The following is a 22,906-nucleotide window of genomic DNA, read 5'->3' as shown; positions in this document are numbered from 1 at the left end:
CCACATCAGGATGCCCAAAGGGAAGGCTTGGTGGTGCTCTCTCTTGAGTTGGCCTGGTTTAACCGTCTTCCAGAATTGACAAAAAACCGCCAGAACTGAGAAATAATAATAATAAAAAGGGCAATTCACAAATTTTCCATTTTGCTTGAATGATTTTTCAACCCTAGATTTTCTAATCTGACCACAGAACAGACAAACAAAATCAATTACTACTGCAATGCTAAGCAGTGTAATATACTGAGAGGATAAACCACTGATAATAAACTGAGAGGATAAAGTGAGACACCCTCAGAATAAAGCCTTTATCAATCCTATTAGAAACTCAGACCCACACAGAAGAAACAGGCAATAGGTGCTGTACATACAATCCAGCATGGGCACAGCCCAAACTCCTTGCTCCCATCAAACCCTGCACAGCACAGCAATGACAGATTTCAGCAGCAGAACTGCAGCCCCTAGCAGCAATGAGGAGTTAATCTATGGCACTGCTGCTGCAGCCAGCACATCCCTGCAGCCCAGAAGTCATAAAGGAACACCTGATGTATCCAGGGGTCAGCATGAGATTTATGCATTCTCTCCCACATTTAACTTGGCACAATGGCATATTTGCTGCTCCCTGAAGCCTTGTGTGGATGAGAGACCTGATTCACTGATTTTAGAGAATTATTATAAAAATAAGGAAGGAACTAGTTTGAGTCTATTTCAATTCACCTATGGACTGGGGCCTTGCCCCAGTCAGCAGCTAGGGAATTGGCTAGAAAAATCTTTCACAGGAGGAGCAAGAGGACAGAGCTTTCTGAAAGGGCCATTACAGACCATGCAGGGAGCAAAGTGGTCACTCTCCAGGTCAGAGCCAGATGCTTTATTACAGCAGAAGGCACACCCATCCTTAGGGAAAGCTTTGTGTATGGCTTATGACCATGAACTATTCTGGTAGCTCAGGTGCCTGGAAACCAAAAAAGCAGCAAATTGCTTTTGTCCTTGATATGTACTGAGAGAGTGCTATTTTTCAGTATCCACTACAGCAATTTTGCCAGTCTTTGCATAACCTCAATCACCAACAGCAAAGGAAAAAATCTCTGGGAACAACAGAGCAACACAGCATGTAAAAAGTAGGTGCTATTTGCAAGTGTCCTCTATTTTTAAAATTCCAGTATTTATCTATTTCAGGCAGGAAGCTGCTAGCACATTCCTCATCTCCTATTGGAAAAGCCACACTAGAAAGGGGAAATTTTATTACTTCTACATATGTAATTTTTCAAAATAATCCCTTTTAGATAAGAAAGGGCCATCTCTGCTGCTGATATTCAACTTGTTTACTAATTTGTAGCTTTTAATTATTTTAGCTGGAAAGAATACTGTTTATTTCCTTTGTGTTGTGAAAACTCAGTCTGCATCAATGTCACAGCAGTCTCATTATTTGCAAAATGAACCTTCAAAATTTTAAAGTATTATTAGGACAATACTGAAAAAAAATACTCAGTCTAGCCTCTTTTTCCCTGAATTATCTCAGGAGATTCATCACATCAAATGAGTCAAATAGCTCTTTACTCATCTCTCCTGGCTGAAAGTCTTTTCCTTGTATTTCTACAAATTTAGATTTGGAAGTGGATAGCAAGTCAGTGAGGACAGGGCCAGCCTTTCCCCTTGCCTGTGAATTTTTCTTAAGCCTGGCAAGGCAGCCTGGGAGAGCAAGCTTTGATTAGGAAACAGATGTCCAGCCGAAATTAACACAGGGCAATTAGGATATTTCTTGTGTCTCTCATGGCTCCTGAAATGGCCCGGGAGATATAGGATTTCCCTACCCATCTGCAGTCACACATGGCTGGGAAGCGATGTGCATCCTCTTCTGGGCTCTTTGGTAGCCAGACTTCAGCCAGGGAGGCTGCAGAGTCTCCACAGGCTTTTGCCTGGGCTCCTGCCTGGGGTGGACCAGGGCTCTGTGGAGCTGCCAGAACTGTTTCCTTCAGGGAACAGCACACTCTGAGGTTTGTAGAGATGCTTTCTAAATCTAAAAAACCTCCAATCACACCACACCTTGGCTTCTCCATATACAAATGCCCTGCCAACCTGCAAACTCAGAACTAGAGGAAATCAATAAGGTGAAAATGCCTTTTACAGGGTGCTTTTTCCATTCCCATTACTCCTATGCTGGTATCTTTGGCACTTCTCTTAAAGTGGACCCCACCTCGCCAAAAATCAGTGCATCAGGCAATCTACCATCAGTACCCTTCTGCACCTTTACATTGTAGGACTACTTAGGTATGTAGGACCATGCAGGCAGGCAGGATAATAGTTCTGTTTGCTCATCTCCATACCATACTTCACAGCCCAGCACTGATGCCTGATTCCACAGCATAGTTCATTCTTGCTGTGCACTGTTTGTGTCTTCTAAAGGAGAGTGAGCTGTGCCACACGGGGGTGCTCAGAAGGCATAGTACAGAGGATGCTGCACAGCAGAGCTGCTCCAGCTTCAAGGGTGACTGAGAAGGAAAAAATTGCTGGTGCTGCATTCAACACAGAGGGTGGAGCTGGTTTCACTCTACCCTTCAGACTAATGCTCCAAAACCCAAATCCCCTTGACTGTCTTTATTACTCCATTCACTTGTATCCGTTGGCAAGGTGTGAGAACAGAGAAACGTCTGTTAAGGCTCACAGACACAAGTAGAGTGGAATTAAAAAAAGAGAGTGCACATAAAGAGTGGTGCAATTCTTTGCTTCATGGAGCATTTTATTGCATTTCCTGATGGTAACAGATTGATGCTATTGTGCTTGTTAGCTTGGTCAACTTTTATTACCGGACTATTAAGAGTTTTATCTTTATGTGGATCTTTCGAGATTCTGAGGGGAAAGGTTTTTTTCTCCAGATTCACAACCCATCCTTTGAGACCTGCACTAACAAAGTGCTCTTCTTTCTGCCTCACAGCACACTGAAGGCAGCATTTGAGAGGCTCAAGCAACGTGAGTATTTACATCTTCCTTCCTGACCTGGGTAAGACAGGTACACAACGTGTGCCCTCCGGGGTCTTTCACCCCTTCCTTCCTCTATTTCCAACTTTCCTATCCCAGTCCATAGTGCAGACAGAAAGTGAGGGGAAAAGGATGCAGTGGGAGTCCTCCAAGAATGGGCACTCAATCAGCTCTCTGGTGGCAAAGAAAATGGCTTGTTCCTCAAGTTATTGCTATTTGGATCAAGTCACACAATATCAGCTCTGTTCCCTCTTCTGCAAACCACTGACAGCAAAACAGCATGCTTTCTAAATGTGCCCAAAGCTACAGGAAACCCCTTCACACACAGCAAATGCAGCGCCAATAGGACAGTGTACCTGGCTACCAGCACCTGCTGTGGAGATAAAAATCACCCTTTTGAAAAGCAGCTGGTCAGTTAAGTATCTTTAGAGCCTGAGTGGGGGAGCTCAATGTTTATGCAAAACATGAGCTTCCATTTCAGAGGCACCAAAGCCAACAAATGCAGAGAAGTTACCAGCTACTTTAAGCAGCATCACCTAGGTGCTCTGAAATTCAGTCCATCTTTGCTGACTCTTGGAAATTCACAGCTTGCAACCTCTTCTATAACCATTTTTGTGCAAGGCTGGATGCGACTGGGAAGCAGCGTAGTAGAGGGAAAGCAGACACAGAGGGTGGTGATGGAGGTCATTGCTCCTTCCCTCTGCACCGCAGTATCTGAACCCCAGCACCAGAAGGAAGGAGGGTGTCTGGGGTAAATGGGGCTATAAGGATATGCAGCTGGCCCTGCACTTGCCAAGGCTGTCCCTGAGTGGGTGCTGCATTTCTGCAGCAAGCAGTCTTGCCCATGCACTTTGCAAGCACTGAGAGAACCTGCAATAAAGTCCTGCTCAGACTGGGAGAACCCTCAGCAATGTCAGAGCACACAGAAATAGAGGGAAGTCCTTTTTAAGGCTGCCCTGCTCATGCCAAGTCAGACAGCAGTCACATCCTAGAAACACCTCCTGAAAAAATGTGACTTCATATTTAAAAAGCTTTCTACTGACTGTGTATAAATTCTGATTTGCTTTAGAAATTGAAAGTGTTGGAAACTCTCATATCCAGCTGGCAGTAATGCTGAAGGATGAACTAAAAGGAATAGAGGAGTTCCGAGAAAGGCAGAAGGAGCAAAGAAAAAAGGTGAGGAACTAGAGAAACATTGAAACAAATAGGGTCAGTGGTCCATGCTGATGGCCTGTCTCCAGCCATAGTAAAACATGCTGGTAACATGCCCAGAGTGCATGTTACACTCCATATACTAGACTGTGGAAGGAAATCTCTCTCTGATCCCAGATGGAAATAAAAGTAGTTCTCTGGACTCAGGAAACAGAGGCTTTGGTCACTTTTACTCTCTCCAATGTAACTACAGATACTATTATTATTCCTGTAAGACCTTAATCCTTTCTTTTCTCTTTTTTTATATCCTTGCTAATTGGGTTTCTTTGGTATGATCCTGCATGATCTCCAACATGCACTACATTAAGGGGGTAACACAAATATTAAAACCCACAAAAGCAAATGGATATCGTGCTGAATGCAACACCAATGTATACTGAATTACAAATATGTGGAATAAATAGCACCTAGGTGATGTTGTAGAATAAAGACTGGAGCATATTTAAGGCCACTTAATCCCCTGTGATCTTATCAAGATCTAAGTCCCTTGAAAAAGTAGCTCTCAATACAAACAACAGTGGTCGGTTTTGTACCTTCATTGGTTCCATGGGGTTGAAGACAAAGCTCTGACAGTCCCTTATCACTGAAGAAGTAAAATAAAATACCCAGTTCTTTGCTGATTTTTTTTATATGACCAGTATCCAATGCCATAAACATCTTGTGTCTACAACCCTGACACACAGGACCCTGGTACAGCAAAGAACTCTGAAAATGGAACTGGACAAAACCAGCACTGCTACTGAGATTTGAGGTTCACGGTGATCTGATGAAGCCAATAAGGCAAATCAGAATCACAGAACCATTACAACTGGAAAAGACCTTTAAGATTACAGAGCCCAACCATTCTCTTACTCTACTAAATGTGGTGCTAAAGCACATCCCTCAGCACCACACCTCTGCAGTTTTTAAACACCTTCAGTGATGGGGATTCAATCGCCTTCCTGGGAAGCTGTTCTACTCTTTGACAATCCTTTCAGTGAAGTTGTTTCTTCTAAAAACCAAATTAAACCTCTTCTGGTTCAACTTGAGGCTGTTTCCTCTTGTCTTATCACTTGCTATTAGGGAGAAGAGACTGACCTTCACCTCACTACAACCTTCTTTCACATAAAGACAGAGAGTGTGCAGCTAGTTCATCAGCACCTGTGTCCTCCCCATCACTTTGCCACTAGGACTTAAAAAAAAAAAAGAGCCTCTGTCTTCTGGTAAAAACAATAAGCCTACAATTCAACTGGAAACAGAGGGGCCTGGAAAAACTGCTTTGGAGTCTTAGGCAAGATTTTTTTTCTCCATCTAGCATGTGGCTGTAAGGAAATCAACAGTACATATGCTAGATGGTATCAGCACTTTTGGTAACCTCCCAAACTGCTGTAATTTCACTGTAGCTGCTCTCAGGACTGTGCTATTTAGCTCAGTATGAAGCAAGCCTCTGGGTAGCCCTGGAGAGAATTTTGCTTGAGCAGAGTGCACAGATTAAAGGACCAAAAGTCCCACTAAAGAAACGTAGACTCTGCCAAGCAGGAGCATATCTCACTGTCACATAAGGCTGGGCATATCACAACTAAAGCCATAAAAGAGAATTCAGCACTGTCCTTCCAACGCTGGCCAGATGATGGGATGGAAATTAAACCGCATTGAACATACATTTGCCAGAAGCAATGGAATATAAATTAAGAAGGAATTGTTTGTGTTTCAAGTGGACCATGACCCTTGCTCACATGGGTGAGACACTGATCTGGTCTGCAAAGATGTGGGATCAAGCATTTGTACTAGCAAAGGAACTCTGCTGGCAGAGCTGATTGGGACTGTCACTGGGTGTTCTGCTATTTAATCTCCTTAAGGAGAAGGAAAAAAAAAGAGGGGGGGAGGAAGAAAATGAAGATCTGCATCCTCTCTGCTATTAATGGAAACCACTGAAGCAGAATTATCTTGGCTTTTTATTTTTGTTTTAACCTGAAACATTCTCTGCATCACTTAGAAACCTGTCATTTATAAAAACAGAGTGAAGTAATTTTTCCCACAGGCACATGGCTTGTAGAAAGGACCTGATGGTGGCTTTCCTAATCCTGACACCAAGAAGGAGAGGAAGAGTTTCAAAGTGAGAAATGCTTACCTCTTTGTTTGTTTACAGTACGAGGTTGCGATGGAGCGCATGCAAAAGAGCAAATTGTCCCTGTATAAGAAAACAATGGAGGTAAGTGAGGCTTGTGTGTCTTTCTTGATGCAAAGTGGCTCCACTTTGAGACTGGGTGAAAACCTATATTTAAAGTGAGATCAAGAATGTGTGAGTGTGAAAGTGTGTGTGAGAGAGACAGGAGGTGATCCCTACTATGAGGAGAAAGCTAAAGTAATCTTCCCTGCTGCACTCATGGAAATGTCTCCAAAACAAACACTCAGAAAGTTGACATGGAATGAACAATGCCCCTCATCAAATAGGATTTCGTTCTTTCTGGGCAAGGATGCTTACAGGACCAAACATAATTTTTCAGTCTGTGTAAATACGATTTTCAAAACAGTGAGGGAATCTTGTAAACAGGAGGAAACCTCTCCAACTGGAAAGCTTTCAGGTACAGGAGGCAGCTGTTTTTTGTTTCCAGTGGGCAGTTGCCTTTAAAGATAAGTGGTTACAAGCCTGTCAGTGGAATTCTACTGATAATTTTTTGTTTAAACATGATTGTTCTAAGTGAATCTCTAAGGCAGGGAGGGCTTTTGATGCAAATAACTATTTCTTCTTCTATGGACTACATCAAGACTGCTACCTATGGGGTGCTGGCTGTGCCTCAATAGCTTGGAGCAATGGGTGAGGCAACACACTGATTTCATCCACCCAGTGCTCCAAGTCACATTGTAGAAATGACAACTCAGCTCCAGAGGCAGCCTTGGAATGTGGCCTCCTGATTCTGTCTCTACACTGTAGCTCAGACAAACTTCTGATGCAGAAGTGAGTGCAGAGTTGCCTATGCAATCATGACCATCCCTGGAGGAGCTGGCTGCAATTGCACAAAGCAAACAACTCAGCAAGAAAAGCACCTAATTTATGCTGCCAGACTCTACCTTTATTTTTCAGTTCTATATTTTTATCTCCTTACAGTGTCACTGGGAATTTTTTCAGTTGCCCAAAGCTGGGCACTGATTTGCTCCTCCAGACTGCAAAACAGAAACTACCTAGAATATCATGCTGGAGACAAGCCAGCCTTGTTCCCTAATCCAAACCCTTGCATTCCATTTTGTTCCAACACAGGCGAAGAAGACCTATGAACAGAAGTGCAAGGAAGCAGATGAGGCTGAGCAGTCCTTTGAACGGACAAGTGCTTCAGGCAACCCAAAACAAATGGAGAAGGTACCTTAGGTGACAGTGTTATTTAGAGAGAAAACTATTGGGTTTTTAATTTTCAAGGTACAGAAGAGTGCAATTGAACAACCCATTCTGTGAGATGCCAGGGGCTGGTTTCCCTTCTATTTAACCCTTTGGAATCAAGGTTAAAACAAAGCCTGTTCCCAAGGAGGTCTTCTTCACCAGCTCCTTTGGTAACCCTGATCTGATTTTGCAATAGGCCCACGGTTTTTAAAAACACCAGGAAGGGACTAACTTCCCTAACTAATTTATCCCAGGCTACGATCTAATTGCTCTGTGAATCCTGAAGGGAAACAGAATGAGATTTTTCTCTGAAATTATTCATAAAGAAAGGAAACAAGTCAGAAGTATGTCATGCAGTTAGATTTGACTTTTGGTCATTTACGTTAGGTAGGCAAAGTATCTTACATTAAAATGCATATTTTTCCTCAACATTTTTCTCCTTATGCTTAGTTTAATTTCAACTAAATTTACAAACTCCAAAATAAATCATTGGAAATTAAGGCACCGAAGTGCTTCATTGCCTCGTCTTGATACTTGTAGCTGACAATTCACTAACTTTTAATGGGAACATTTTACAGCGGAACAGATGGAGAAAACAAAATAAATTAACTCCCTTTGGCTCGATAAAAATCAGTGCAGTGTAAGCAAAAAGGATCAAAAAAATCATCTCAAGGAGTGGGGGGATGGAGACTCTAAAACAGCATCAGAATTTTGTATTTATTTCCAGCAGTCGCTAATCTTTGAGGAACAAAACCCTTCAGCTTAGCTGTAAAGAGGGGATGAAATCCTAGCCCTGCTGAATTTATGCCAGGACATTTAGCAACTTCAGTGGCATCAAAATCTGACCCAGCTCCCTTCATGCAGAAGGCTCCCAGGGTGCTTCATTGCCATTACTTCCACACACATGCCAGCACGTTTGAAATGCACACAGGCTTCTCACAAGCAACATGTCAGCTGTTTAATTCTGTGCAGCACTCACAAATGGTTTGGGCCAGGAAGCAAGTAAGAATGAAGCTTATGTTCCCAGCCTACTACACATTTTCCAACCAGCTGTGAGGAGGAATATGGCCATAAGAACCCCTACCTGAGCCTTGTCTTGAAGGGCAGAATGGATGAATGTGTTACACTGATGTCTAGAGCTGTGCATTAATGTGCTGTCATCACCATCTGTGCAGAAAGACCTGGGAGTGCAGAGCTGTCAATAATAGCTGTATTTTAACTTATTAAAAGATGCAGCATTTTTAAAAGAAGAAAAGTTCTACCTAGAGTGAATTTTGCTTTTAGGCTTTTGAGTTGTTAAGGGAAATAGTCTTGACATTTGCAAAATATTTTAAAGGCTGTGTTCTTTTCATCCATGTATTACATGAAGAGATTGGAAGATGAAGAATTCTAACCGCTATTTATTTCTGCTTAAAAATATCTATTAGATGAGCACAACAAACACTCAAGAAACAACTAAGCCAGCAGACACAAACTTCAGGCTGGATCACACTAGCACTGAGCTCCTGTGGCAGAGATGTCTGAATGGAAAGATGTAAATTGCCAGATTTCCCTTCAAGGCAGTGGACCTATGACTGCATCAGTGAAATTCTGGTCCCTTCTCCATAGCATGCATTCAAACAGAAATGTGCAATAAAGGCAGGATAGCCAAGAGATATCTGCAAGTTCCTGTGTTTCCCCTAGAAGGTGAAAGGGAGCAGGCAGCAAAAACACTGGGGCAGAAGTAAAAAAATAGGCTCAGAAATTAATTGGGGGTGTTTCTTTTCCTGTTTCAGAGCCAGAACAAAGCCAAGCAATGCAGAGATGCAGCAAATGAAGCAGGTGATGCTCTATTTGCCACTGAACCAAGATTTTTCTCAGCAGTGATCCACCAGCACACTGATTTTAATAGAGCACCATCCAAATCACCCAGGCTGGCTCTGTTTGATGTTCTGTTTCCCGAAGTCACCTATCTAAAGATTATTGAAGAAGCTTCTAAAGAACAGGAACCTGATAGACACCTGCATTCACTTTGCTCTGTGGGAAAGAGTCTCCTGCTTTCATTAAAGAATTTATAGAAGGTCTCCTGCAGAACCTTCACCCCAGAAAGAAAATACCTTCCTGAAGCAAGCACAAAAGAAAGTCACTCAGATTGTCCCCAGCCAAACCAGATACACAATCCCTAGGTTCCCTGTACATGAGCACGGGAGTATTCTGCAGCCAGAAACACAGTCTATGTCCAGAAGGAGAGGCCAGTATACGTCTGAGCTGGCTTATGAATTCAGTCTTGATCCTCACTGCCCATATAAAGGTTTACACTAAACCACATGGCTCACCTCACTGGCTCAGCATGGAAGGAGCCTTCCATGCTCTTCACCTCTGATTCACATTATCCCCCTTGTAAGGTTTATCTGCAAATTAATCCCAGAGAGATTCTTTACTCTAGTATAAAGCTACAAAGAAAAAAACCCATACATCTTTTCGGCCCACCAGTTTGAAATTCGCACATTCTTGTGATACTGTGGCAAACCACTTGCCTCAAGTGTAAAGAAGCACAGCAGAACCCTCATAGGAGAAAAAGAGAAAAAGCCTGTCCCATTTTATGTTCCTAACTACCAGGTTTCTGTTATGTGTGTGTGTTTACAGAGAACGTGTACAAACAGAACATTGAGCAGCTGGATAAGGTCAGGACAGAGTGGGAACAGGAACATATCAAAACCTGTGAGGTAAACATTGACTTTTGCAGATATATTTGTGCACTCTATTTTATCCTACTAGCAGGTATCAGTCTAAGACCAGAGATATTGTCCCAAGGGTTCTGCTGTTGACTTTGTGAAGTCTCAGCAGATGCCTTTGCAAAAATACTGCAAAACCTAGAGTTGATTTAGACATAGCTGCTAGCTGTCTCCCTTGCTTCCACTCCCCTCGCTTGTTCAGTTTACGTATGTACATAGAAAGCAGAGGAGTAAGTACAGAGGTGTGAGAAGTGGAGCAAAAGATCAACTGGTACAACCTATTTGCAAGTACTTGCTGCCAGTCTTCTCCCACAACTTAATGGAAGGATACACTAGCTTTAGGAACGATCTTCTATCACAGCCAGGATAAGGTTGTTTCCCAAACAAGAGCTTTGTGGCAGAATACCATTTCAATACCAAATGAACGGAAATGTAGACATGAAAATTATTTTTTAGCTAAAAAAAAAAAAGAACTAACATTTAAGAATTCAATTAACCCATGAAAAATTAATAAGAAAAATACTCTTTAGATTATATTTTGCAAGTGGCTTCCTGAAGGGCTTCTTGTTCTTGTTTCTTTTTTTCTCCTACCCCCTTTTCTTTTATTTCTTTTTTTTTTTAATCTCACAAGTCCAATGGAGATTAAAAATAATGTTTTCTGACTAAGCTAAAAAAAAAAAGTATGCACCACAGCATTCTGAGAGCAATGATATCCAAACTACTCAGAAACTTTTATTTGCACAGCACTTTATCTTCACCTGTAAGAATATTTGCCCTCTGTCACAAGAGTAACCTTTCCACTGAAAGGTGGTGGAGGAAAAGTTGCTATTCACATTATGCTGAAGATGGACAAGGATATTTGCACACTAATTTACAGGAACTGGTTGACAACCAAATTTGCCACACAGTTGGTCATATTAATCCTTCAAATACATTTGCCCATCTGCTAAAGTATGATTTTGCTATGTTTACTTGTTGCAGGTTTTATTCCCACATAAAATAAAATGCCAGGAGCATAGCTTTCCAGTTCTGTGCTTCCTCTAAAATATTCCCTATCTGGGAGGATTAGAAAGTCCCATGGCTGGCACAGCAGACTTTCCACAGAAATTGTGCCAAGCCTCAGGTTTTCCAATATGCACATTTCCCCCCTTCTTAAAAAGCTTACAAAAAAAGAAGTGTTCCACAATCTAACCCACTTCATTTCTCCAAAATGGCTAAAGTTTGAACAGCCCAGAGAGCTTGTGGCCTGCCTGCTGCTCAATTCAACCAACCATTCTTCAAAGAAGGGCATTCTCTCTGCTCTGGTGAGACCTCGCCCGCAGTTCTGCATCCAGTTCTGGTGCCCCAACACAAGAAGGAAACTGGACTATTGTGGTGGGTTCAGAAGTCACAAAGATGATCAGAGGGCTGAAGCATCGCCTCTATGGGGACAGGCTGAGAGAGTTGAGGCTGTTCAGCCTGGAGAAGAGAAGGCTCTGGGAGACCTTAAGCAGCCTTCCAGTACCTGAAGTGCAATACAAGAAATTTGGGGAGGGAGTTTTCACAAGGTCTTGTAGTGATAGGATGAGAGGCAATGGCTTTGAGCTGGAAGAGGGGAGATTTAGACTGGATATTAGGAAGAAACTCTTTATAGTGAGGGTGGTGAGACACTGGAACAGGTTGCCCAGAGAGATTGAGAATGCCCCTCCCTAGACGTGTTTAAGGCCAGGTTGGATGGGGCCTTGAGCAGCCTGATCTAGTGGGAGGTGTCCCTGCTCATGCAGGAGGATTGGAACTAGATGATTTTTAAGGTCCCTACCAACCCAAACTATTCTATGATTTTATGATTTTAATGTCTTCTTGTGAAAGTGCTTGTAGATAGAAGAACTGACAGTTTTTGAAGGCATTTAAAACTAGTCACTGGTACAAAAAAGCAGCTTAAGATCCCAAACTTCTGGTTGCACAGTAGGGAATCTAAAAGTACTGAGGTGGCTTAGGTCTCTGGCTGAGTGCTGGACATCCAGAGCCTGAAAATCTTGGCTAGCAAGTAACAGCACTGGGATGACCTCCATCTTGGGGACTGTGCCATACCTGATGCCCAGGTTCACCAGTAGTCTGTCGTGCAAGCCGACAGGGCACGAGGGATGTGCCTAACACAGCACCCAGCTGTACTTTGCAAAGGGCACTACACTTCCCTCTTGGATGAGTTACATTTCCCAACAGGACACCATTTACCTTGAAAATTCCCATGCAGGTCTTCCGCTGTTTCTGCTGCTTCTGAGGGTTTAGGCTGCAGCCACAGGCTTTTTGTTCAGAATGGATACTGAAATACTCATTCTCCATCCTTTGGGTTCTCTTTAAAAGCTTTGCCTCTCAGAAACTGGTCCCAACTTCTCCCTTGAGAAACTCTTTTTTTTCTGTTTTGGTTTTGTTGTTGTTGTTGGTTTTGTTTGTTTGTTTGATTTTGGTTTTGTTTTTTTTAGCTGGTAAGATATTAGATGGCAGGCAGTGTACTCAACTGAATGTTCTGCTGAATATTGTATACATTTGTGGTGTTCTGGACATAATTGCCAGCAAATAGAGATAGAAACAGATGGCTGGAAGCATCTGAGCTTTTCACACCTCATAGAAAACCAAAAATTGACATTCTACTTTTAACAGTACAACTTAAAGATCAGGGTGGTTGGTTGTTTTATGTTTTGTTGGCTCTTTTAAGCTTTTAAGGAAAGAGTTTACTTGCCTCTTCCCCGAACAAAATTCACACTTCTCCTCTCCTTCCCCCCTCATTCTTCCCAAGCTGTGCAAGAATGAGAAAATCAGACAGCTGAAGGAAAATAGTAAACTCCAATGAAAGAAAAATGCCTTCTCTTTACCATGAAAACAACCCTACAAATGAAGAGAGGGAAGTCCAGAGAGCGTCAAATAATCTCAAAAGGGAAAAATCTGGAAAAGCAAAAGGCAGAGATAAAGACAAAACTATCCATCTCTAACATAAATATCATGTTGTCATACCAGTACTCTACTGATCTGTTAAATATCAAGATTTCAATGCAATGGGCAGAAAGAATCCTGACTCTGTAATCCTTGGCAGTAGAGGTAGCATTCAAATCCAGACACTGATTCCTTTCCATCTCCTCTTTGGCTTTAGGTCTTCCAGTTCCAGGAGCGTGACCGCATCACCACCCTCCGCAACTCGCTGTGGGTTCACTGCAACCAGCTCTCCATGCAGTGTGTGAAGGATGATGAGGTAGGAGCATCTGCCAAGCAGCTTCACGTGCAGAGGAGAGGCAAGAGTGCTTGGACAACACAGCACTAGCTTGCCCTTCTCTGTGTATGCTGTCTCCAGCCAATCAGCTGTTGTGGTACATGTTCAGCAATAGGGGAGTACCCTCAATCTAGCTTGTTCCCTCTAGATGTAAATCAGATGAATGCCTGGATGCAGTCAGTCTGTGTCACACTTGGTGACATGTGCAGGTCTCCTCCCCTCAGTTTGTTGAGGAATACTTCCAGCTTCTAGAACACTCAGCTATCTGGGCTCACAACTTTCAGAAAGGCATCCAGTCATGGTTTCAAAATTGGAAGGCATAACGAACACACTGGTTTTAACTTTGAATGGTTGTTTCCTGATATTCATTTCTTTATCTCATTGAAAAATCTCTGGACCGCCTTCAACCTCCTGCTGTCCAAAGAACAAACAATTGTGTTTACATGAACTTTTGTGTGGGGGACAGGCCAAAGATCATCCAGCTCATATGTGAACCAAGTATAAAGTACGTCTCAAGGGGAGAATTATTTTTAAAAAATTACTGTTAGTTTAACGTGAAATGTTAAAAATCAAATTGTTTGGTTCTTTCTTGTAGCTGTATGAAGAGGTTCGAGTAAGCTTGGAGAACTGCGTTGTAGAGTCGGACTTAGACTACTTCATTAGGACTAAAATGACAGGAACACAACCTCCAGGTAATTACCCATATTGGTCTTGTCAGATGAGTCACCCACTAGGCTGAGGCTGCAGTTGTGCAGTACATATCCTTCAGAAGTGAAGTTGCTGGAGGAGTTTCTACTCCAGCTATTCATTCCTGCCTGCTTCCCCCTCACTGTGCTGCCATCACTCCTATGCAGCGCTGTAAGTGGGATGGCTGAATGGTCCAAGTTAAAAATAACCCTCCCAAAAAGAAACAAAAAAGTTGCTTTGGCTTTGCAACCAGGCTCAATTCGCAGCACAGCTGAACTGACATCACTAAGGAGGCGGCAAACTGCCTTTCAGAGATGGCAGCCTCAATTTCCTGCAGTGGTGGCAAGTCAGAGCCAACTTATCATGTAACTGCACCCTGGTTTCCTCCAGACAGAAATGCTGCCTCTTCATTTGTAGCATGGAGAAGACCAGACTTTGTGTTCTGGTTTGTTCCACCTGCCCAGTGGGGAATAACCTCTTTTGTCCTCTTAGGAAGTTGTCTGTACAAGACTAAGACTATAGCAGGGGGAATTTTGAAGGAAATTGGCTTTGCCTCAGCATGCAGAAGTAATGTAAGGTTCACAGGCTCTGTCCATTTAAGCCAATCCTGCCTTTTTATTGACTTCAATGATTAAATCCTCTGGGCTGAAATGGAGATTGAGACAGCAAGAGCTAATCCCAGTTTTAAAATGAAGAGGTAGTGCTCCAGGGCAGGAGTTCTCCTAACACATTCCCAGCACAGAGGCTATGCAATGTTTCACACAGCCAAACACTTCAACAAGCAATACAAGATATTTACAGACTGAGTGAATACTTGAACTTCTGTGCAGCTCTTGCAGTAAACAAAGACTCACAGCCTTTGCAAAAGAAACACCCCTGTTTCAGCCCTTCATTAGTGGTACAGTTCTATGCTGAAAAGATCTCATCCTCTTCTGTATTTTTTAAACCTATACACATATACTGTTTTACTTCCACTGTCTGCTTTAACACCCTACTGCTACACCAAAGAGAAACCCCCTTGCTTGTGAATGCCTTCACAAGCATCGTCCATTCAGAGAGGGGAACAAGCTATGCCGGTGTAAGAAAATATTATACTGATAAAAACCTTCCATGCTAGAAATTGTACAGGTACAATGTCCTGTCCCAAGGCATACTTGTCTTGTCCAGGAACAATTTACAACCCTTTGATTTCATTGCAGAGCTCAGAGCTGGCAGCAGGCACATGCCAGGAACTTCTTCAGCAGAGCTGGATGCTGCCACTCACTCAGTAGTGAGCCATCCACGGCCAGCTTTTCACTCAGCCTTTGTGTCATTACACCTGTGATAATGAGGAGTTGGGATCTGGAGAATTTTTTTTTTAATGAATATACTGATACCGGTGCATTGGATGACATTTTGCTGCTACAGTTTATTCTTCTTCAAATACAGGACTTAAATTCACTGATAGAGGAGCATTTAGTAAGGAAGAAGTACATTTTCACTGGCTGAAGGGAGAACTGTGCCTTACAACAGTGTGAATCTTCTGTATACCAAGAAATCTCTAATTCTCAGCCAGTTTGTTGTGGTGTTTTTTTTTCTTTCCTTCTATGTGAGATTTCTCATTCTCCTGTCACCTAGGCAATTTTCTGCAAACAGCTCTTGGCGGTGTCAAGACTCATTTCTAATAAGGAACAGGTGGGAAAAACCCTTGAGAGCTTTATGAAAGGCAAAGAAACACCTGACTTGCTTTTTTGTTGTTGTTTTTTTGCCACTCTGTCCGGAAGTAACAGCCTAGGCTCTCCAGAGCTCTGTCTAATGAGTTTGCACAGCAGCACATGGTGAGATGGTTTATTATTTGCAAAATGCAGGAGGAAATTTACATGTGGTTTTGAATTGTGTAGCAGAAGACCTTCATCTTGACCAAACCTTTTAGTTTCTTGATGCTATTGCTCACTCCCCTCCTCTACCTCATTTTACAGTGCATTCTAGTCTAGAAACTACACCAAGGTAACAACCTACAAAGGCCACAGGAAGACCCTTAAATTGGTCAGCAGACTCTCTAATTACTGTGAGTCTTATCTGTAGGCAATCTTCACACTCACTGGCTGTACATGCCTGCTCTACTTATGAGCTTGGCTGGCCCAGTGTGAGAATGTCAACATAACCTTTATCCCAAGTCCAGTGTCCTGGTATCAGAACTGAGATAACACAGTATCACAGACTTCACTCGTGTTTGTTTGGCTTTAACACACAGAAGACAGAAAGGGTGCGTGGCCATCAGCTCTAAGCAACTACGCTGGGAGCTATAAGATGAAAAATAAATAAATCCATCTGTAAAGCTAGACTTTGAAATGGTCAATTTCACCCTTAACGACACCATAGGGGAGAGTGAAGGAGCTGTAACATAACTGTGTTTGAGAGAACAAAAAACAAATATTTCTGGGTAAACAGCAAATCGGCTCTCGGGAGGTGGAGGAGGTGATATGAAAGGCAGGGAGACACACAAGCACAGACCAGGAAATTGCTCATTATTGCTGCTGGCAATAATGTTCAGAAATCTCTCCAGCTCTGACAAAAATTCCTGACTCAATACATTAAGACAAAAACCAAACCAAACAAAACACACTGCAGCAAATTCTATCATGAGCATGGTCCCAGGCTCATAATGACCAAACTCTACTCCCTTAAATCCTGAGCTTTAAGGCAACAGAGAAAGGAGTCATGAAAGAAACTGCCTTCTTAATCATTCATGGTTCTTCGGGACCTTGACTGTCCTGGTCTCAGGTCAAGCATGCCTTTCTACCAAGGACATATCTGATTACAACCATTTCAATGGCTTTTGCAAGTCCCCAGGTCCTCCTGAGCTGCTGCAGCCACATTACAGGCGAGTACAGATAGGTGCTCTGTTGCAGTTTGCTCCAGCAGCCCTGATGGTTCCAACTGTTGGTTGCATTCTGTTGGGCAGAAACAAAGTTTTGCCTGCTTGAATATACTATCATTATTGCCCTGTTGCAGATGCAATAGGATATGAGAACTACTACAGTAGAGAACCAAACAGAAGCAACAGCAGCCCAACCCAGACTTGTGGGATGATGAAAAGGTGAGTGGCAAACTTTTTTCAGTTTCCAGAACAGGTTTTTCTCTGTGTGAACAGCAGCTTATGGTGACAGGAAACAGGATCTGGAATGTTACCACTTCCTGCATTGTAGCAAAAGGCAGCTATCTATCAGTAAAACCATAACTACTCAGAAATAAATCTGTTCAAACTACAGTCAGAATAATTTTGCCATGGTCTAGTGGGAAGAGAGACAGAGGATGAGTTGATAAAACAATTAGTTGGCCAGCAATGGAGAGCAGTCACTTATTTCCTCTTTCCTTGTGAGTCATGGCACACAGCAACAAACCCACTTTGTTCAAGGCAGGGCAAAGGTGAATCTTGCTGCACAGAGCTGTTTTTTCAAGCAGTACCTCCTGGCTGACTGCACTGCCCAGCTGAGCAGGACAAAGAGCTGCTCTCTTGTCTAAGCCAAGGGAGAAAATACTTCGCAGAATAACTGTGATGATGAGGGAGGTGTTTTTTTTTCCTTTTCTTGACCCATGAATGTAGTTATATCAGCCGAAAAGCATGGTAGATCTATTGGTTTAAATACTGTGTACTAAAATGTCTAATTCATAGTTGTAATCAGCATTGTATTTACAGCACAAGGGCTTTGTGTTTTGACAAGCCTTATTGCAAAGCAATGACAAAGAGCAGGCTGGGATCTCCCATTTAAAAAGTAGCCCAGGCTTGTTAGTGAGCTGATAAGGTTTATAGACAATACTTTGCTTTTTCAGCAGGAAACTAGATCTTCTCTAATAATAAATTCTAACACTGCATCCTATACAATTACAGAGGACAACCGTACTGCCATTTAGAACACAACTGTGCTTGGCATGGGCAAGTAGCCTAGAGAGGCTCCAGCTGACTTTGTCAGAAACTGTTGAGTTTGGATGTCTATTTTCCAGACACAGAATGTTCACCAGCTGAAAAAATTAGACCCTTTAAATATGCCTTAAGCATGTAATGCTATTTCTGTCTCTACTTGAGAATCCTAACTTATTTTCTCACTTCACTTAGTCTCTAGCACTCAGCTGTTACATAGAAAATAACCAGGGATAAAAAAAAAAAAAAATTAAAAAGTTTCACTTAAGCTCACAGTTTTGAGCAAGGCTCATTATACAAGCTCTGTGTTTTAAATTATATTGAAGTTTTCCCCAGAGTCAAAGAGATGGTAATCTCTTACCAACAACTACTAATTCTCATGACATTAATGCTGTGAAATGACTGGAGTTTTGTATCATGAGCTTTTGGATCAACAACTGATATTATTTGATACATTTCAATGCACAATTTAGAGATGGCTGCTGGTAGTACAGTATTCTGTTGCATTTTAAAAAACCCTCTATTTTTAACTGAAGATAAATATATCTACAGCAGAAATTAAAATAGATGGCCGCAGGAAGAGGTGACATCTAGCCAGTGCTGCAGCAGATGGAGGGAAGGTTGAGTCAGACAGCTGAGATGAAGGAATGCTCATGCCCAGTCCTGCTCACTCATTTTGTTATTGGCTTCTTTTGGTTCTGCAGATTCTCTGAACTACTGCATGGAAGCAGCAAAAACAATATGGAAAGTGCCTCTCCTTCAGCCCCTCCTCTTGGTATGCCTCTTCAGAAACAAGTTGACCAGATGTGTTTGGTTTTGGTCATGTTGCTAAATCAAGCTATGACAGAAAGCAGAAATGATACAGCAGATATTCACGAGCTGGTGGTTGAGAGTGAGGGTAGTCTGGAAAATAATTTAGCTTGGATGCATATTAAGCAAATTTCCCAGTTTTAAGTGCCAAATAAGCCATCTAATCTTCCAAACCTCTAGGCAGGATGGAACCAGAACAACACATCCTGACTCAGAACAGAGTTTTCTCCTGAGGTGGAATATACAACCTCGAAAAAGCCCAAGAGAATCCCTCAAGGCTTGAACAAACCAGGCTCATGCCTTATGAATGCAAATACCCAGCTCATTTCACAGTTACTGTCTTACTGGAATCCTTGCAATTGGCCCTTCATCAGATGACATTTAAACCAGTATTTTGGCTATGCTGAAAGTAAAAGCTTATGACATTTTTATTGGTTTGATTTAATACAAACTGTGATTCTTGCCTGAAGGCCATAGAAAGCTGGTTTAATACAGCTCCAAGCATGGCCAAATTAATTTTCTTACTCAAGTTTGTCTGCTAGGGCACCCATAAAGGAAGCCCAAACTATGTTTGTTGTGTTTGGTGCTCAGCCAGGGAAGACTCTCCAGGGCTGTCAAACACCAGCCAGATCCACGAGGCACCAGTTTGGGCACATGGAGAGCAATGCAGTGTTCAGTGTAGTCACTCCTTCTGAATGTCTTTAGGCTGGGGACAGGAGGGGAGAGCATTCCCTGGACAAGACCCCAGGAATGGCAAACACTCTGTGTCTAGCTTTTTCTACTGCTCCCGTGCTTGTCTTTCAAAATCTGCAATGTCAAGTTGCTGACAGTGCTCCTTAGGGCAGGACAACTCAACCAAGGACTGAGTGGAGGCAAGTCCAGAAACCCTGGTCACCCCATGCGCTCTCAGAGTGCTATCATCCCAACAGGCATATGTAGGAAACCTGTTCAACTCAGTAGCAGGGGAAGCTCCCAGGTAGTGGCCGGGAAGGAGTAAGAGCTTTCCCTAATTATGACAAGCTGTATTGAAGCAACATCTGTCAAATAGGTTATGTCAGTGACAAATAGCTGTCTGGGAACTATGGGAACTACCAGCAAAGGGATGGTGACTCATCGAGACAATATTTTCCAGTTTTCTCAAGGGAAAAAAGAAAAGCCCTGTGTGTGTCACTGACCTGCTAGAATTTTATACAACCAGTAGCAACCAGTTTAAACAACTTTAATCACATTGTTTCCCTCTTTGCTCCATTTGGATTACACTCTGGCAGCTGAACCTTTTTCCCAACCTGGATGAAGCTAAAGCTAGTTTCTGACCTCCCACGAAGTTCAATGGCTGTATTGTCGTCTAATCACGGAGGGACAGTTTCTGTGCAAGACTTTACCTACAGTTCACAGCAGCTTTTCTATACACGCACATCTCCAGACAGAGAGTGAACAGAAACCCTTGTATTTGTGAACTCTTGCATGTGATCCCACGCATTTATAAGCAACTGAACTCTTTGTTTCTGTGGTGTTTTTTCTCTTACTCCCTAGGAGAGAAAACAGACCAAGTCTATGCATCCATTTTTGTAAATGAACAAGCTGCAATCACATCATCACAGGACTACAGAGTACTTTATGACTACACGGCCCAGGTAATGGAAGTCTTCAAAAAAAGTTATTTCCTAACATCAGATTTAAAATAATGATGTTGATCCAAACACCTTGGAAGTGTTAATTCTGTGAAGGAGGTGTTGTCTTCACTTTACAGCTAGGGACACTTGGAGAATTATTGGTCAGGGCCATGTGCAAAAGCCAGAAAGCTCAGCTGCTGTTTCTTGCTGCACATCACTAGACCATGCTGCATCAAAGTGAGATTTTTTGCATCACTGTAATCCTAAATTAGTGCTGAGCTGTTACAAACTCCTTCTGGAGATACAGGAGACCACAATCACATTGAAGGCTTTATTTCTTAGGGGATGATGGCTAAGGATGCAGCATTGTGCATTCTGAACTTCCATGTCTAGTGAAATGCTTTTCTAGGGAAAATGGCCACAGATTCCTCATGTGACAGAGGAGTACGTGACAGGTGCCTATCCCTAGATAATTATCTTCATTTGATCTCATCATCTGGAGAGTTCTGCTCCAGTTTAACACACCGGCTGTCCATGTTGGTAGGGAATAAATCCCATTAAATGACACTTTCCCTAGAGTTCCATGTTTCAAGTTTCAGAATCACAGTGGACATGGTCCATGTACTAGAAGATTGTAATAAAGAGCAACTGCATCTGTAACTGAGATATTGAACTCTCACTGGCTTCAGATCTGTCTGGGCACAGTACCATTAGAAAAAGCTTATGAATGGACTGGTTATGAGTATTTTCTTACTCAGATGGCCTCCAAACTCTGGGACTCTTGCTAAACCATCAGCCTTGCCTAGTGGGAATTTCACAGATAAATTACATGTCCCATTACAGGTTCATTTTATTAGTGTTAGATCAGCAGAAGGAGCAGCGTCCAGGAGGTCTTATGTTACAGTGCAGAGAGACCCTCACACCAAGGGACCTGATAGCAGTAGCCAACATTGAAGAAATGCTGGCATGTGACAAAAGACAGCCAGGTAAATGATAAAAACCAAGAAAGGGCTGGAAAAGAGGACTTTCTGTTAGCTAGAGCGGTATTCTGGCACTTTTTGTTATATGTTCTTGGTTTTGCTTTTGTTTAAAGACTCTTATTATTTGCCTGCAATTTCATCCAAGCAGAACTGGAAGTACCTTGCTGTTAATGGCAGTTTCCCTAAAGAGACTGCTGGATCTCTGTCAGATCCTTACTCCAGGAGTTGCCTTAAAAATATGACACACATGGATTTTCCCCACTGAGAAGAGAGTCTGTTACTACTTTTAGTATATTGTACATTGAGACCTCTCATTTCAAGTCTGTTCTTACCTACTCAGGTGCACTAAATGTAGATTTAGCTGACACATCAAATATTTGGAGCTTCTCTTACCCTGTTTTCTATTTTACTACACTGCAGGTAGCAAAGTGGTTTCCTACAGAAAATAGGCCAGCACCAGTGAAGTGACTGATAGCCACCTGAGAGCTCAGCAATAGCTTACTTGCAGCTGCTCCATTTGTCAGGGAGATAAAAGTTACCCAGCTCAGGAAGAGTTGCTGTACCTCCACCAGTTACCACTGTTCCCTATTAAAAGAACGGAGAGATCTACTTATGGACTGGATTAGCAGAGACACTGTTGTCATCTCCCCTGGGAAATAAGATGTGCACTGTTTTATTTAGCAGCACCTGTACAGTGGAGGGGTCATGTTTAGCTGCTTTAGATCAGTCTCCAGCCTTCCCCAATGATACAACAGTCAAGTTGCTTGGGAAGAGACATCATGGAGACTGGGGACATTTGAGGGTCTAAAGGAAATGGTCAGCTCAGTAAGTGCTTAATCTCTCACTCTGGTATTTCAGGCTCATTCCCAATCAGGACACTGGCAGACTGTTGATGAAAGGCAGGGTTAAAAAAACTCTATCAGATACATGTTTGGACCTTCCTATGCTCTCATACTAACCACATTTCCTTCCCTGTCTTCTTTCAGAACATGGATGAACTGGACATCAGCGAAGGAGACATTGTAGTTGTCGTTGAAGAAAATGAGGATGGCTGGTGGACAGCAGAAAGGAATGGGCAGCGAGGCTTTGTGCCAGGGTCTTATCTTGAAAAGCTTTGATGAAAAGAACCCCCAGGCCTCAGACTTTAAAAATATTCTATTACGGAAAACAAACAGCACACAAAGTCTGCTTCAGGCAACCCTAATACTGTTTTCTACAATTACCTGCCAGGAAATAACCAATTGACCATACTTTCCTCTTCCTCCCTCCTGCCCCAGCCCAGCATCTCCTGGCCTACATTGTCTGCACAACTGCTGTCATCTCAGAGAGATTAGGACTTGTATTTCTTAACCAAAGTTCTTCCTATCCTCAGCACACTGTGCTGTCACCGACGCTGCAAACCTTGGAGAATCTGGGAAGA

The 22,906-nt window shown here is 42.5% G+C and overlaps 1 protein-coding gene across 1 annotated transcript in view; it reads left to right on the top strand.

Moving 5' to 3' along the window:
* Positions 1-22,604, top strand: part of PSTPIP1 (proline-serine-threonine phosphatase interacting protein 1) — a 43,130-nt gene extending 20,526 nt beyond the window's left edge. The window contains exons 4-15 of the mRNA XM_054388134.1: positions 2,927-2,961; positions 4,040-4,146; positions 6,311-6,373; positions 7,421-7,519; positions 9,313-9,358; positions 10,163-10,242; positions 13,379-13,477; positions 14,091-14,187; positions 17,177-17,261; positions 18,788-18,858; positions 20,427-20,527; positions 22,473-22,604. Coding sequence (XP_054244109.1) covers positions 2,927-2,961; positions 4,040-4,146; positions 6,311-6,373; positions 7,421-7,519; positions 9,313-9,358; positions 10,163-10,242; positions 13,379-13,477; positions 14,091-14,187; positions 17,177-17,261; positions 18,788-18,858; positions 20,427-20,527; positions 22,473-22,604 — 1,015 coding nt within the window. The remainder of the gene's footprint in view (positions 1-2,926; positions 2,962-4,039; positions 4,147-6,310; positions 6,374-7,420; positions 7,520-9,312; positions 9,359-10,162; positions 10,243-13,378; positions 13,478-14,090; positions 14,188-17,176; positions 17,262-18,787; positions 18,859-20,426; positions 20,528-22,472) is intronic.
* The last annotated feature ends 302 nt before the right edge of the window (positions 22,605-22,906 follow it).

This window comes from Indicator indicator, chromosome 16, assembly GCF_027791375.1.
Source record: "Indicator indicator isolate 239-I01 chromosome 16, UM_Iind_1.1, whole genome shotgun sequence".
In the NCBI taxonomy this organism is placed as follows: domain Eukaryota; kingdom Metazoa; phylum Chordata; class Aves; order Piciformes; family Indicatoridae; genus Indicator; species Indicator indicator.
Note: the sequence above shows the minus strand (reverse complement) of the source record. Positions and strands in the feature narration are given on the sequence as shown.